Source organism: Barbus barbus (genome assembly GCF_936440315.1).
Source record: "Barbus barbus genome assembly, chromosome: 10".
In the NCBI taxonomy this organism is placed as follows: Eukaryota; Metazoa; Chordata; class Actinopteri; order Cypriniformes; family Cyprinidae; genus Barbus; species Barbus barbus.
The window spans coordinates 23174971-23193432 of NC_136738.1; the positions used below are offsets into that span (position 1 = coordinate 23174971).

General features: G+C 37.7%; 1 protein-coding gene across 1 annotated transcript; it reads right to left on the reverse strand.

The window, feature by feature from the left end:
* Positions 1–84: 84 nt before the first annotated feature.
* LOC306875645 (protein-lysine methyltransferase METTL21C-like) lies at positions 85–4480 on the reverse strand (the record flags this gene model as incomplete). Its single annotated transcript, XM_079426333.1, has 5 exons — positions 85–255; positions 364–635; positions 763–880; positions 3512–3675; positions 4387–4480. 5 exons carry the CDS (start codon positions 4478–4480, stop codon positions 85–87), a joined length of 819 nt encoding a protein of 272 aa, XP_079282459.1.
* Positions 4481–18462: the final 13982 nt, after the last annotated feature.

Sequence of the window (18462 nt, forward strand, 5' to 3'; positions counted from 1 at the left end):
CAGGTGGAGCACCTTCCCTTCCCTTCCGTGTTGGGACTGCTGCACTTGTTCAATGTATAATCTCCCATGCATTTGCAATTCTTGCTACACATCATGTTGTTGGATCTCCCTCTTCTCCTCCTCCCTCATTTGGGCTGACGTCCTTACAGTGGCCTGGTAGATCCTTACCTCCTCTTGTGGGATCTCTTCCAGCAACGTGACATTAAAAACATTTTTAAAGTTTTCAATGAAATGCAGGTCAGATTGAAATCGCACCTGTTGGAAATGAAACATTCACAACCAACGGGTCTTATAAAAGAGGCTACCTCAGGCTTAAAGACATAAAGCAAACATGTTAGCTATGGTTAAAACATCCAGCCTGACCTTATTTGCCCACAGTAGGGTGGTTCCTGGCTTACAGAAGTACTGCATGGTGATCAGTAGGTCCTCTAGAAAGTTGTGATGATAGACCACGTCTGCACAAAACACATAGTCATAATTGTAGACGTAGCTGGGGAAGTCACGTTTCACATCCTGACCCCAGACCAGAGCCGCCACCTGAGGTGTGTATCTGCAGCGGCCCCGTGTGTTGCGTGAGAGGTTAAAGTTCAGATTCGACAGGACATCGGGAAGATCTGTGGCTGTGACCCAGGCCCCTTGATGTGGAAAAGGTGTCAATGAAAATAATGGTAACTGCAAACAAATAATTCAAATAAATTGACCTTTGAACTTCCACATTATCACTTTCATGCACACAGAAGAAAGAGATGTTAGTTTAAGTACCCAGTAAACTTGCCACTATGGACACTAGTCCTGTTCCCGCTCCAAGTTCCAGCACTGCTTTATCCAGCAGATCACCCTGTTCCCGGTTCTTTTCCAAATACTGACAGAGAGCCACAGCCTGTGTGCACACATACAATCTTTGCAAACTTCACAAAACTCTAAAAAACTCATAATATAGGGGTTTTCACACTTGAAACAGTTAACCTTGGGTTATTCTAAACCCCAGACGTTTCACATTGTACATTCTTAACCCTCTAGTGCTCTTTATAAAACAGAATCGTTCTATATCATAATGGTATGAAACTCGGTAAAAGGTTTTAGCACTTGATATGTGAAGACAAAAAATGTCATGGACATGAAACAAAAAAGGTTAAATTGTGTAATTTATAGTATATAGTGTTTTTGAACCATACTACACTGAAAACAATTATACTCATTTTTAAGGTAAGTGGTTGCAATCAATCTATTTTAACTACATTTAAATAATCAAATTTAGTTGACTAACTTTCAGCAAAATTTGTTTATTTAAATGTAGCTAAAATAAATTGATTGCAACCACTTACCTTAAAACAAATTGTAAATTCAATGTATCATTTTTTCATAGTAAAGTACTTGAATTAATTTGTTGTGGTAATTCTATGGATGCTGTGGTAATATGACAACTATAGTAATATAAACAAATTACTTTACCAATACTGTACTAAGTTTTCTACAACCATCGGGTATACTATACTATAACACACAACAGTTTACTGTAATAAAAACTAAAGCATACCACAGTATTTATTACGGTTTATTAGTTCACTATAGTTAATACAACAGTATTCAGCATTCATTAACAAAGTGCTGTAAATACTATAATATAATATACAGTATAATACACTTTAATAGCATGGTTCAAAAACACTATAGTATTTACTATAAATTACTATTGGAAACAAATTTCATCTAGTGAAATGTTTGTACTGCATCCAAACAAAATCTTACTTAAAACTTTATATTTTGAGATATCAACCTCAAATTTGGAACACAAAATATGTATTTTTTGCCCTCACAGTTTTAGAGTAAAACATCTTTTGTTGTTTTAATCTAAAAATATGAATTTCCTATAATTTTTTAAGTGTTTTTGTGGATTTTTCAAAACAATAAACTTAATCTTTTATAACTTTTTAAATTTTCACTTTAGCCCAAAACCAGCATTTCTCTTTAAAAAGAGACCTTTAAGGTCTCCCCACTTTACATGATCTATTGGAGGGGATCACTTTAATGACACTTCAATCACTTTTCATTTGACCAATTAGTCATCAGGTACAGTGTTCCACGTCAGGATTTTTCGTTATTTACAATTAAGAGACTTTGTGAAAAAGGACACTACAAACCAGGACCTTTCGGCTGTGGAGAGACAGCTTTTTTCACAAACGAACAGGTCTACAAGTTATTTTTACAAGGTTCTCAAGGACTGTGGCTCATCAAACACAGACTCCTTGAAAAGGCAATGGGAAAGGACACTTGATATACAAATCACAGACGATCAATGGGAGGAAGCATGGAAGAATGCAGGGACCCTAAGCATGTGTCATAAAGTAAAAGCAATGCAGTTAAATATTTTGCACAGAGCTCACATCTCTCCTTCGCGGAGACACAGGTTTAAAGACGATTGTTCGCCAGTATGCCTGAAATGTAGAACAGAGGAAGGGGAGCTTATTCACCGTTTCTGGTTTTGTAAGGAGATTCTGAAGTTTTGGGATATGGTTGAACAAGAACTTAATGTTATTTTGTCTAGTAATATTGGCTGTGGCCCAAAACACATGTTGCTTGGAATATATGATGATATTATCTTAGACAAACATAAAAATACACTTTGCAAGTTCCTAACATTTTGTGCAACTGGTTAAGTGATAAAGCCCCATCTAAGGCACTATGGCACAGGGTCATACTGGAATATGTATCATTAGATTACTTAACCTGTGCTTCTTATAGCAAAGATGCCATATTTCTTAGAAGGTGGGGCCCATTTCTGATATATATGTGCTTAGATATATCCTCTATTCTTATTAGAGGGTTTGTTTAATGAGGTCTAAATATGTGTAGTATATTGAAGTACAAATAAGGTATATTGTTTGTACAATTATATCATTCTCCATTTCATTTCTTTCTCAGATTGATTTATTGGAGTGGTGAGCCATAATATTATTTTTTTTTCTGTTATTATTATTATTATTTCTTTTTTCCCCCTTGTTCGATTTGAAATTGTTTGTAATGTTTGAAAATGAATAAAAACATGAAAAATAAAAATAAAAAGAGACCTTTAAAAAAAGGAGAACGTGCAAATGTTTAAATTGCATCCTCAGGTTATTGCCGACTGTATTGTCGAGTTTTTCCTGAATGGACTTTTCATATTATAAAGGTAAGGTGGACTATTTGATGTCACCATTTTCCCCTTCAAAGCTGGAACTACTGTTTATGTAGAATACGCGGATTTTCTTTGACTGTATGCGATTGTCCATCTGTTGCTAAGAATCTACTAGGCGTAACATTTTAACACCGAATCATAACATATAACAAGGAATCACACTGTAGGCTACAGGTTTGGTACCGCAATGCTGGGTTAACGCGAACGTTTTTTAATAACCCCAGGTAAAAAGCGGTGGTGGGCTTCTAAATTGCAAATGTGAACGGTTTCTCTAGGCGTTAAAAACGGAGTTTAGAACGACGTGATGATGAGTCCTATAAAAATATATTTTCTCACGCCTGGCCAGATGACGGCGCCAAAAGAGTCGAGTGACTCTCGGATGTTGATCTCCTGCCCGGTGAAGAAAAATGTCTCGTTGCCAAGTGAATAGAAGACGGTGGGCTCCCAGGCATTGCGCCTGTTCAGTGCCTCCTTCTGCATGTCTTTACCGTCCATATCCTCTGAAAAGAGCACCAGTAAGATGTGTCATTGCAATTCAGTCACTGTATTTGTTGATCTGAACACCTGCATGCACATACACCTAAATACAGTGGGATCCAAAAGTTTCATACAGCATTACAATTCTGGGATTTAAAAAAAAAATAAAGCATACAAACTGAATAAGATGAAGAAGCAGCACTATTTCTAGGTCACTAATCAAATGCACAGAAATTTAAATGTGTCCACAAGTCCAAACACACTTTCGTGGCAATTTGTAACTATTTAATGTTTTGTCAAATTTGTGGCTATATCTTATAAATTCTTGTCATCTCATGTTTTTGTACAATCTGCTTACACCCATTGACAGTTAGGTTTAGGTGTTGGCACTTCATGATTATGTTTTAATTGTACATTTCCATGCAAATCACATCATACAAATTCATACTAAACTGACAACTTGTAAAATTGTTATCTCATGAGATCAGGTTGTCCCAAGTCTTTGACTTGGACTCTAATCAAATCTTAAGTATTTTGTCACATGGGCTAGTTTTAGATACACAAGTATTCTGCCTGTATTTTTTAGAAGTAAAAGAGGTTTCAATAGTTTGTTAATTTACTATTACAGCATTATGAAAAAAAAATATATGTTGCATAATAGGTGCATTTTAATTTACTGGATTTTGGAGCCCACTGTCATATAGCTCCCATATCTCAATCTTCTACTTATTTACCTTCTGTGTTGTTTGGTGGTGGTTTGACAGGGTCAGGCTGCTTCACGATTCCTTTTTTCTGCACATTTAGACCTGGCCTTCCTTCGATCTCCATTATGGAAACAAGCCCAAATGTCTTCACACACTCGGTACAGCTATCGTATTGGAAGATTTTATTTTTAATTCTCAATAAAACCATTTTCCTACAACATCTTCTCACATGCATTTTCCCCAGTAGTTATTGAAGGTAGCAAGCAAAATTCCATGCAAAATTAATTTGAATTTAAACTAGTTTCAGCAACAGCAATGAAAAGGAAATCACACACTCTCACAAACATATAAACACAGAAACAGACCTGTGGCTTTAAAGTTGACATCCTCAGGGCAAATTGACCTTTATAAAGAAGCATCCCTCTGCTCCTCCCATGGAAGAACTGAGATAAATGTGCAGTTAGTTATGAAAGAGAGAGAGAGAGTTGCATACAGTGTCAAAGCTACTTAATTCCACAGCTCTGAGTCCAATCCTCTCCTCAGGGAACACTGATCCCTCTCACTGGTTCCCGTGTTTTCGAGTTTGTGGAAAACAGACAGGGATATAGACTAAGAATGGGTGGGGAAAAGATGGCTGTAGGTATTTATGTTTGTGCACATGTTGACTTCGTCAGGAGCCAGTTTTTAATATCTTACCATGCACATGAAGGCACATCCCTTTACCCACAGCCTAGCCTGGGCACGGCTCTGGCAGATATACTGTGGCCTGTGGGATCTTGGAAGCTGCAACTGGGGTTCAATAACCTGTGCAAGCACAGATGGTAAACAGAGGATGACAAACATTTTACTGGCTGCAAGTGTAGGATGACCTAACGGTCCGTTTTAATAACTGGGATGGAATCAGACATCAGAAATAACCTGAGACTGGACTGACATGGAAAACACAATGTCTGGCATAACTGGCATACTAAAGCAATAACCCAAGAGAAGCTTTTGAAAGTGATTTTACCATTGGTATAGGGCAGGAGTAGGCAACATTGTGTTATAATATCAAGAGAAAGGATTAAATTGCAGATATACAACAGTTTATTGAGGGAACAAACAAAGTCACTAGTCGGGACAGAGCTCGTGCACAGCATGGATGGAAAACGAGCGCAGGTACGCAATGGGCAGCCAAGTCCAGCTGTTGAATCCTCCGAAGCCAGAGCAGAGACCAGAACACCCCAGGAAAGAGAGCGAGTGGCAGAATAGGAACACACAGAATCTCTGAGGATCTGATAATGAGAGGAACGCTAGCTGATCTTAAATAGCCCCAGTAATGAGCCACAGCTGGGGCAGATCAGCCCGTAATCACAAGCTTGGACACACCCACTCACGCTACACACAACAGACAAGCAAGGATGAGACAGTGGCTGTGTTCGAAATGCCATACTATCATACTACTCTTACTATTTCTGCAGCATCCAGTATGTATGCTGCTCATAGTATGCACTGCTGTATGCATGAAATACCCGGATGACCTACTATATTTGCCAGAATCTGCTAAATATAATTCAAGTATACTGAAATCAGTACAGAAGCTGTATTCTAAATGGCATACTATCATACAACTCCTACTATACTGCAGTATGCTGTGTGAATACTGTGAATAGTATGTGAATTTTCTGCATGCATGGAATGCCCGGATTACCTGCTACATTTGCTGAAATTTGATGTATACATCTGAAGACGCTGCGTGGGGTACTGTTTCCCAGAATGCAATGCGCTCCATGTGACCTTTCATCTTCAAACGCGTGAGTGAACTGGAGGCGGGGAATAATAATTATAAATGTTACACTTGTATATGCACGTATATACATATACATGTAATCTACAAACTATGGCTGTGCATTTAAAAACAATATCATTTGTAGTAGGACATAAATTGTACTTTAATCTCTACGGCACTTTTCCGATCAAGTCAAATGACGTCACCTTTATCTCTATAGCGCTTTATACATTGTTTCAAAGATATTACATAATAATATTAATATTGCAGTAATATAATATATAAATAAATTATATATATAACTAGAATTAATATTTAAATTAAGCAAACAGAATTAAATTCAGATGCAAACAGCTCTAAAAAGAAATGGAGTGTATTTACTCTAAGGACAAATAGACCAATTTGTTGTCAGAGGCTATTTACATTAACTCCGCCCACCAATGCCTGCCTGTGATAAACAGCTCTGCAGAAGACACGTGCATTTCTGTAGAATCAGTGGCGGAGAAAGTAACAGATACGAGCTGCTGTTGATACGAGCGATCCGAGTTCCATTTCGGCTTTTGTCAAACTCGTGCAACTCCTTTTCCCATCACATACCAGGGGCCCGTTTCAGAAAGGAGGTTAAGTGAAAACTCTGAGTATGTTAACCCTGAAATGAGGGAAACTCTGGGTTTTCGGTTTCAGAATGGGAGGTATGTTAAACCTGAGAAAGCAGGGTAAGTCAAACCCGTTTCTGGAAGAGAGGTAACTTATACTCAGAGTCAGTTACCATGGCAACTTACTCTGTGAACCTAACCTGGTCGGGAGCAGGTTTTCTTTGGTAAACCCAGAGTTTCTTTCGGTCTCCTCCCCCTTTTTAAAGTGTAAGCGATGTTTTAATACCTCATTCATTCATTCACGCCGCAAAATTGCTTTTCTTACTGAGTATTTTTGTCTTATTTCAAGTACAAACATTTAAAATTTAAGTTAAGATGCATTTTCTATACATGAAAATAATTTTTGTTAAAATATAAAATTGTTCTACAGAGTGTAAGAAAAATAATCTTAATGCAAACGGAAACAAGAATAGGCTAATTTTAATTTCTTACCCCATTGCCAGATAATTTGGAAAATAAAATTATATTTTAATTTTTTTTTCCTTCATGGAAACAAGACTAAATACCTTATAGCCTATTATTTATGTTATTATATGTTTTTTTACACCGTATTCATGTGCATATTTATTTGAGCGGGACCATTTTAAATGGTAGTTTTCTTTTAAACATCAGAGATGCAGAGCACATTATTAGATATGCAGATTTTAAGTAAAGTGTGCATCGCTCTCACGCTCTTTCTGGGAATTTTTTCCTGGGCACAAATCCGTCAAAGAGGAGTATCACAGGACTGTAGGTCAGTGGTGTAGCAATGGGTTTAAATGAGGCTAATCTGATAAATGATGTTCACTTGATAACATCTGTCTGTGACCTGTGGAAGTAACCTGAAATAATCAGAATTTCCTTCAGGATTTCCAGTGTGGTTGGATGCATTGATGACAAGCATGATTACTGTATGAAATGGAAGGATGCCAGATGGAGGGGTAGTACGAGCCATAACCACCACTACAGCTGTTAAATAAGCAAATTATTACAAATATTTTGGTCATCTTTATTTCCTAATACAAAAGCAAAAGTTATTATTTTTACTTTTGGATTTTAGAAATCTTCCAATACTTGACCGTCTCCTCTTCATCTGTCAGTGGTGCTGGTCCAGGTTCTCCCTCTGCCTTCTTGTCAGTAGTTAATTTTATTACTCTAATTAAGAAATGTAACAGGTTGGATTAGAGAATATTTAATTATGTGAAAAGAGTGCTAGACTATGTGGAAAAAGCTGCAGCGCATTGAAATATACACTGAATGATATTTAATGTCAAATGTCTGTAAAGTCATTTAGCCCACACCCATGAACCTTTCATGTTTAAAGCTTTACCTTGATTCAATTGTGTTTTTATACTTCATTTTTAGCTGCTGCCACGTTCTTGTTTCTTTTTCTGTCTTTTTCTTTTTTTTTTTTTTTTTTGTGGCCATGAGATACCATTAAAATGAATATTAGTTTTGAATACTGAATACTAATGCTAATTTTTTGAGATAGGAATTTTGGGTTTTCATGAGCTGTATGCCAAAATCATCAATATTAAAACAATAAAAGGCTTGAACTACTTCAGTTGTGTTGTAATGAATCTAAAATATATGAAAGTCTAATGTTTATCAGTACATTACAGAAAATAATGAACTTTATCACAATATGCTAATTTTTTGAAAAGGACCTGTATTTGAAAAGTGGAGATTAAACACCTAATTAATAATACAGTGTGCTTAGCTGTTAGGTTTTTGTCCCAATAAAGTGGCGTTCATCAAATAAAATGTATGATAATTTACACTAAAATGTTGTCTAATATGTTATTGCATACTGTTTTACAATGTACTACAGTATAAATATCTGCCACCTAACTACTATTTACACACCTGTTGCTAAAGAAAATGCTGCTATTTTATTGTAAACATAATTTATCATTATTTGCACTTAGTGTAATTCGATTATATCACTTCTTCCACTTAGTGTAACTGCCAAAAATATTGTTCAGTTAAAGACAGCTCATTCAGTTCAGTCCATAGCCTATGTAAAGTTATTCAATTATGAAATTAGTTCAATTGGCCAATATTGTTTACTAGTATGAAGCCTTAATAACAAGCCTTTGTAAAAAGAATAGTTAGCACATTTGTTTGTAAGGTAACAACCTCGACAGCTGTGCTGAATTAATGTTTGTGTTTGTCATGTGACAATTAAGCATACTACTCTGAAACATTAGGTGCGTTCGACTTCATGCAGCACTTAGCAGACCGATCGGCGGCTGACTTGAAGCAGTGCATGCCGGTTAGAAATTTAGTCCGACTTGAACCGGCGCCGACCACACGTCACTGTCACGTGTGGCATCAAAGTACCGCGATAGCGTTTCGAGAGCAGCCGGCTGACTCAGCCGGCGCAATTTCTCCAGAGCGACTGCGGGAGCGCTGATGACGACACAGCTGTTTCACGATTGGCCAAATTCACCACATGACAACAAGGACGTGTATTTCGGGTTTATTCTGACAACTTCAGTCCCACTAATGCTCATATACAGACTTTCAAAAAAATAAAAATAAATTAACTTTTCATGTCATCTTCATCTCGTAAATCATGTTTATTAAAAGATTACAATTATTTTTACTGCAATCACTTTTTTGTTAATTCGTTTATATAGGTTTTGTGCATAGGTTTATTTTGGACCTTTTTCATACAGACCCTTTACAGTATTAAGCTGCATAACCTATTTAGATAATTTTTTTATGGAATAAATCAAGTGTCAATCTTACAGGCTTTTAATATAATGTGGTCATCATGGATTCTGATTGATACTAATTGTCTAGTTGCTGGGTTCATCCATCTTCACTTGCATGTGATTACTACCAACAACTCTGGCTGGATGTCAACTTAATACAACATTCAGATCACTTTCATAAGATGGTATAAATCATAATAGAAAGGCAAATAAATTGGGCTTATCCGTAGGCCTGTTCATGGTGTTCACGTATGTTCATGGTGTTTTGTCTTACTAAAATGTGCTTACCTAACTGGAGAAATAGTAAAATAAGTAAACAAATATGTAACATCCTAATTCTTTTATCTGTAATGAAAACCACATTTAGTACATACAATTATTATCTTCATAGATTATTTTTATTAAGTTGCAGTAGCAAAAACACACATAATGAATCATACTGCACAAGTCAAATTTTCAATATGTTCTATTTATTTACTTAAAACTTGTTTCTGTCGTGATGACACCCTTTCAAAATATTACATACATCTTAAAGGTTTATTAAAACATAAACCAACATAGTAATAAAAAAAGAATCACTTCTAATGAAAATTGTTAAGTATAATTGCATTGATTGGTTAGTATTAGAAATAACGAGTCACACTGGTGTTGGGTATGGTCCCATGTCCCTTTGGATATATAAAAATAATACTTATTACATTGAACCTTTACTCACTTTCGTTGCTCATTGTGCTCAATTTCATACAACAATAACGGCATTTCTATAGCTTCCAGTTCGTCTGCAATAAAGCAAGCAAACGCCACGTGATCTGCCATGACTGAGGTAGATGCAGCAAACTACGAGAGCCCCGAAGTGTCCGACTTGACGACTCCGTTTTCAACTCCGCCCCTGACTGCAAGCGGCTACTCTCGTTGACCACCGTCTGTAGCCGTGCTTCAAGTCGAACGCACCTACTTGTTGCTTATTGTATACTGTTTCACCCACTATTCTTTAAAAAATAGTAGGCAGTATACACTGTGTACTGGGCAGTAAGCAAGTATGCCATTTCGAACACAGCCAGTGATTCTACGAACTGTGACACGTTGGTCCTGGAGTGCCCATGTCCTGCAGAGTTTATCCCTAACCCTGAAAGAAAACCTCACCTGCCTGTTAGTAGCCCTAGTACTTCTGAAGGCCTTGATTAGCTTGTTCAGGTGTGTTTGATTAGGATTGGAGCTAAACTTTACAAGACAGCGGCACTCCAAGACCAATGTTGCCTACCCCTGATATAGGGTGTTTGTGCCTAAAAATGATTTATAAAATGGCATCAACATCAATATGACATAGTGTTCACAATGAATAATATTAGTTTTTAAAGAATTAGTTCACTCCAGAATTAGAATTTCTTGATAAATTACTCACCTGCTTTTGAGGAAAACATTCCAGGATTTTTCTCCATATAGTGGACTTTAGTAGGGACCACCTGACTGAAGGTCCAAATTGCAGGTTCAATGCAGCTTCAAAGGGCTCTACACAATAGAAATATACTGAGGAATAAGGGTCTTATCTAGCAAAACAATTGGTCGTTTTCTAAAAAATATATATATAAATATAAGGTATAGTACTGACCCAGCATGTACAACGTGAACATGCAAAGACTGGTTAAAAAGTATATAAATGTTAATTTTTTTAGAAAATGACAGATAATTTCCCTATACGACGCTTCTTCCTGGGATTGTGTAGAGCCCTTTGAAGCTACACTGAACATGCAATTTAGACTTTCAACCCATTGATACCCATTGAAGTCCACCATATGGAGAAAAATCCTGGAATGGTTTTTTCTTCAAAAACCTTAATTTCTTTTCGATTCGAATCACTTACCCCCATGTTGTTACAAATCTGTGAAAGCTTAATTTGTCTTCAGAACAAAATTTAAAATATTTTGAATGACTGTCCCATTGACTGCCAAGTAAATCTTGTCAAGGCCCAGAAAAGTATGAAAGACATCGTCAAAATAGTCCATCTGTCATCAGTGGTTCAATCTGAATTTTATGAAGCGACGAGAATACTTTTTGTACACAAAGAAAACAAAAATAATGACTTTATTCAACAATTTGTCTCCTCCTTGTCACAGTAGCACCATTTTAGAGAGTATCCGCTGGGCACAAACAGCGTATGCTGTTCTGTGTCAGCCGCATCACACGGTTACGCTTTGATTTGAACGAAAACAATGTGTGCTGCGGCTGACACATAATTGTTTGAGTTGCCTTTTTTTCTTTTTGGAATCTTCAATGTGAAAGCACTACATAAATGGCATTGAATACTACTTAAAGTAAGTACATGATTTGGAGCACACCTTGTGTCTGAGTGGAGTGGCACATTCTTCTGAAGGACAAACAGCATTTGCAAATTACAAACAAACTATTACGTTCATCCAAAAGGAGAAAAAAAAGAGTAGTCCCCTTGCATGGTAAACAAATTTTACACTATGAGATTATCGTATCTCTCAGTCTTAGGCCATGTTTAATCAGACACCTGGGATGAGAGCATAACGTCTGATTAACACTCCAGTTGAAGCTGTAAACACAGACCTTGCTGTATCACATTCAGGTATCACATACTTATGAGAACACTGATACTGCTGAAACATGGCTGAACGATAATATCAACTGGTTAACTAGCTAAGCATGGTTGTATAAGGATTAAAACATCTGTACCATCTGAAGCAAATACAAAAACTTTTAAGGTGGAATTCTCATTACAGTGCAATATTTGGTTTCATACACATGCACATATTTGGTTCTAAAGTTAAACAACAGGCCAGGGAGTTGACAAGTATTAATTTGGGAGTGAAATGGCTGGAGTGGCTGTGGTTTAGTTCCTGCAAATCCTTCACTGACACCCAGTAGTGAAAACACAGCTGCTGAGGTAAAATGGAAAACTGACTCAGCCATGGAGAACAATGTGTTGTGCATGCCAAAGTAAGCTTCAGCCCCATGTCTCATACTGTGTGTCGGACAAAGTAAGAGAGGGGGCGTTAATCTTTAGATATTCTGATAATAGTATCTATATGAACCTTTCTGGAAAATCTTTGGCTTTAAAGATTCTAGCAGATCCTCTGAGCAACTGATCCTCAGCATTCGTGGTATGACCATTAAAAGCAAACGCTCATACAGACTCATTTTTCCAAAGTCAGAAGTCTAATGTATGATCTCTAGAAATAACTAAGCATATCTGTACTAAAGGTGATGTGTCATGTTTTTTTTGTTAGAAGTGTTAATATTTATCTTAGAAGTAAGGCATTCGTTGTTGGATTTCTGAGAAACATGTAAACACTGTGGCTCTGTAGTATTGCAATTTAACAGATCTGGGGCCTGTTTCAATAAGGAGGTTCAACCAACTCTGAGTTAAAACTTGAACTCTGAGTTGACTTACCCTGAGATGGGAAACTCTGAGTTTTCGGTTACAGAACAGCTGAAATTAGTTAGTTCAATCAACTCTGAGTTGACTGACTCTGAGTTAAGCGCGTGCACCACGACTATGAAAAGTCATGATCAGCGGAGCGCCGAAATTACGATTCACCATGGCAACAGCTCCCGCCAAAAAGACGTCAGCGTGCGTACCTCCGTCAATGCGTAACATTAATTCTTAATAACTGTCTATAACTTAATAACTGTTATAATATCTGAGGTGAAAACTGTAAATTATTGAACTAATATTCATTTTAATGGTATCTCATGGCCACAAAAAAAAAAAAAAAAAAGACAGAAAAATAAACAAGAACGTGGCAGCAGCTAAAAATGAAGTATAAAAACACAATTAAATCAAGGTAAAGCTTTAAACATGAAAGGTTCATGGGTGTGGGCTAAATGACTTTTTTACAGACATTTGACATTAAATATCATTCAGTGTCTATTTCAATGCGCTGCAGCTTTTTCCACATAGTCTAGCACTCTTTTCACATAATTAAATATTCTCTAATCCAACCGGTTACATTTCTTAATTAGAGTAATAAAATTAACTACTGACAAGAAGGCAGAGGGAGAACCTGGACCAGCACCACTGACAGATGAAGAGGAGATGGTCAAGTATTGGAAGATTTCTAAAATCCAAAAGTAAAAGTAATAACTTTTGCTTTTGTATTAGGAAATAAAGATGACCAAAAAATTGTAATAATTTGCTTATTTAACAGCTGTAGTGGTGGTTATGGCTCGTACTACCCCTCCATCTGGCATCCTTCCATTTCATACAGTAATCATGCTTGTCATCAATGCATCCAACCACACTGGAAATCCTGAAGGAAATTCTGATTATTTCAGGTTACTTCCACAGGTCACAGACAGATGTTATCAAGTGAACATCATTTATCAGATTAGCCTCATTTAAACCCATTGCTACACCACTGACCTACAGTCCTGTGATACTCCTCTTTGACGGATTTGTGCCCAGGAAAAAATTCCCAGAAAGAGCGTGAGAGCGATGCACACTTTACTTAAAATCTGCATATCTTATAATGTGCTCTGCATCTCTGATGTTTAAAAGAAAACTACCATTTAAAATGGTCCCGCTCAAATAAATATGCACATGAATACGGTGTAAAAAAAACATATAATAACATAAATAATAGGCTATAAGGTATTTAGTCTTGTTTCCATGAAGGAAAAAAAAATTAAAATATTATTTTATTTTCCAAATTATCTGGCAATGGGGTAAGAAATTAAAATTAGCCTATTCTTGTTTCCGTTTGCATTAAGATTATTTTTCTTACACTCTGTAGAACAATTTTATATTTTAACAAGACTAAATATCTAAAAAAAATTTTTTCATGTATAGAAAATGCATCTTAACTTAAATTTTAAATGTTTGTACTTGAAATAAGACAAACATACTCAGTAAGAAAAGCAATTTTGCGGCGTGAATGAATGAATGAGATATTAAAACATCGCTTACACTTTAAAAAGGGGGAGGAGACCGAAAGAAACTCTGGGTTTACCAAAGAAAACCTGCTCCCGACCAGGTTAGGTTCACAGAGTAAGTTGCCATGGTAACTGACTCTGAGTATAAGTTACCTCTCTTTCAGAAACGGGCTTGACTTACTCTGCTTTCTCAGGTTTAACATACCTCCCATTCTGAAACCGAAAACCCAGAGTTTCCCTCATTTCAGGGTTAACATACTCAGAGTTTTCACTTAACCTCCTTTCTGAAACGGGCCCCTGGTCTCTATGGTCTTGAGTCCAGGAATCAGAATACATTTGCAAATATTTTATTCTCTTTTTAAATGTAAAAGTCAGTTTGGTGATGCTAGTGGCACAAAAATGACACACTTTACCTTTTGCACTAAAGTTCATTTTTAACATTATGACTATCATGCAGAGTCCACCGCTGGCTTCACAACAAATGCGTGTGACAGACCAAGTGGCTCTCTCTTTATCCCATAGATGATGCATAGAAACATGGGAATCCTGGCATTCCTGGCCAGATGATGGGATGGAAAACAGCCTGCATGGCTCATGGTGATGAGAGCTATTAGCGTACCAGCGCCTGCCTAAAGCCTTTGTGAAGCTTTAGTGAAAAGCTCTGCGAGAATTTAACATTGAGTGACCTTTCAGTTAACAGCTAAATGAGTCAACTACTTGTCAGGATCCTACCCTGACAGTCTTGTCTGTCTTGTCCCTGTTCAATGTTTCTTTGTTTGTTTTGTGTCTGAGCACATAGCTCTGTCTCTGTTTGTGTTTGCCACATGCTCCTCTTGTCCAACCTCCCTGTTTCCCATGGTCACGCCCCCTTGTTTAGTCCTTGTCTAGTCCTTGTTTGCTTGATTGTGTTCACCTGAACCTCGTGTGCTCTGCTGCTTTATTGTGTTCCTTTCCCTTGTGTCTCGTTCGTTTTGGTGTTTACCTGTTTCTTGGTCCTAAAGATATCCTTTGATCTTGCTCAAGTGATTTTTTTGATCTCTTATCTTGATATTTTATATTCTCGGTTCCTTTTTGTTTTGTCTAGTTCTTGTTTTTTTTGATTGTGCATTCTGTTCTAGTTTTGTTTTCTCTTTTGATTTAGATTGTTTTTGTCTGTCTTGTCGTTGTGTTGCCTTGGGTCTTGTCTTGTTTGTTTTGCCCAGTCCTGTCCTTTACCAGATTCCCTGGCCTCTGACCCCTATTACCTGGAAGCAGCCCGCCACTCTCACGAGTCAGGCCTTTGGTTCTGCGAGTCACTACCTGGCAGCTAGACTGGTGCGACTTCTGAGATTCACTTCAAGCTACGGGGTCCCTGTCTTCCTGCCTTCCTCTGGAGCTGCTGCCTCCGTGCTTGAGTCCACTGCCACCTTGGACGGGCTCAGTGGTCATCCCTCCTGCCTGTATTGTGTTGTCTGCCCTACCTCTCTGTTTGGATTGATTCACTTCTCACTCTCCCTGCTGTTTCTAGTCAACGTCTTGTCAATAAATTACCATTGTCCGCTCATTTGCATCTGGGTCCCATTTCTTGCAGGTCCCTGACACTACTGGCATGGAAAATTACAGCCTTAGATACAGTAATAAAATATAACAAAAGTCACTTTTATTGATTATGCGTTTACAGCTTGATTTAAGCATAAAGCAGACGTGTTCAAAAGGATGGTTTTAGCAAGTAAACAATTAAATTGCTTACAACAATTTAATGATATATTATCCAAACTAAGTGAAAGTTGTGGTATATACAGTAAATGTTTTTGTTTTTTTTAAATGCAAGGCAAATTTAATAAAACATCAGTTGATAACTTATAAATTAAACTTTAAAAATTGCAATAAGTATTATTTACACCTTTCATCAAAGTTACTGTATAGCAGGTTAGGTTAACCTCCTGGCTGTTTAAAGCAGACAGGAACAGATGAACGGTTTGGGTATTGTGCATGGTGCGTCATTGAACGCCAGATTATCTGAAAATAGACAAAGCTTTGTTAAACTGGTAAAGATAGATCATGAAAAAGAGGAAAGCATCTCTATAAAAGAAGAACAGAGGTGAAAGAGTTAAAGGATTATGTTATTCCTTTAGATCATCTGTGATGCAACTTTTTGTGAATTGTTGTTCAGTAGCAACACTTACACCACGTCTCAACACAGTTATCCTGCCCACCAGCATTATTGGGTTGTCTAGCAGCCCAGCTGTTATAGCTCCACGGCATTCCATCCAACTAAATGAAATTACGTGTCTGTTAAAACAGGAAAGTGATTTAATAGAGGGACAGATATGGTGGCGAAATAAATAAACCATGCTTGCCAGGTGGCCAGGTGGCCATTATGGCAGATGGACTGACAGAGGAACTAAGGAGAACCATAGTTGTTATAAAGTAAAAAAAGAGAAATATAGTGTCATTAATAAGTCAATAAGTCATTAGTTAACCAGTTATTATTATTATGTAAATAAATTATAATATAGTAAATATATTAAAACATACTGATATGTTTTATATGACATTAATACCTCAGCTTGATAGTCATTGAGGTGTCTTTTGAAGAACTGGTAACATTTGTCCTGTAGGACAACTCCTCTACAAGTCCACCACCCTGTGGACATATCACCACACTACAATCATCATTCCATATCTTACATTACACCTCACACCTGCTTGATAAAGGCAACTGTTCACAATGACCCTAAACACTGCAGTATTCAATGCATTAGGCCAAGTATGCTAGTATCAGACTTGATTGCTATTTGTACACAGTGGCAAAACTAATATCATCTGAGGTGGCTTACCAATACGTGTCCTTCATCTTTCCCTCCCAGGTTCCATTTGTATTTCTGGATCTTCAGCCGTTAGTCAGCCTCAAGTGTAGGCTCCTCCTTTAATACATTTTCTTCTTTTTCATCTTTCACTTCTGGATTATTTTCAGACTCTAACTCTGCTATAGCTTCCTCCACAGGTACGACGTTTCTGTCTGTCTGAATGGCGGTTATTTCCGGCTCAGGCTCTAGTTCTGTCTCTGGTGTCTCTTCAGTCAGGTAATCTGGCTCTAGCACAGGCTTCTCCAACATCACTTGTGTCTCTTCTGGTACTGTTTGTTCCTCTGTTGTTTCTGGCTCCAGCAGCACTGAATCAGGCTCCACCAGACGTGAATCTGCAACAGCTTCATCCTGCACCAGAGGACCTGCTTCTGCTTCTGTGTGCTCTGAATCAGGCTCCACCAGACGTGAATCTGCAACAACTTCATGCTGCATCAGAGGACCTGCTTCTGCTTCTGTGTGCTCTGAATCAGGCTCCACCAGACGTGATTCTACAACAGCTTCATGCTGCACCAGAGGACCTGCTTCTGCTTCTGTGTGCTCTGAATCAGGCTCCACCAGACGTGGTTTCTACAACAGCTTCATGCTGCACCAGAGGACCTGCTTCTGCTTCTGTGTGCTCTGAATCAGGCTCCACCAGACGTAAATCTGCAACAGCTTCATCCTGCACCTGAGGATCTGCTTCTGTGTGCTCTGAATCAGGCTCCACCAGACGTGGTTTCTACAACAGCTTCATGCTGCACCAGAGGACCTGCTTCTGCTTCTGTGTGCTCTGAATCAGGCTCCACCAGACGTGGTTTCTACAACAGCTTCATGCTGCACCAGAGGACCTGCTTCTGCTTCTGTGTGCTCTGAATCAGGCTCCACCAGACGTAAATCTGCAACAGCTTCATCCTGCACCTGAGGATCTGCTTCTGTGTGCTCTGAATCAGGCTCCACCAGACGTGATTCTACAACAGCTTCATGCTGCACCAGAGGACCTGCTTCTGCTTCTGTGTGCTCTACTGTAGGTTCATTTTCAACCACTGGCACCTTCACTGCTGGATCAGGAAGCTTCTCATCCTGAACTGGCGGACTGGCAAAAGCTACAGAAGCTAATGATCAGAAAGTAATAACGTTAATCAATCTAGAGATTAAATGTAATTATTTGTAAGATTTTATTTAACATTTATCTTGTTAGATATTGTAAGCTTTGACCAATAATGACTACTTAAAAAAAAGAAGATATTTTGTTAAAGATG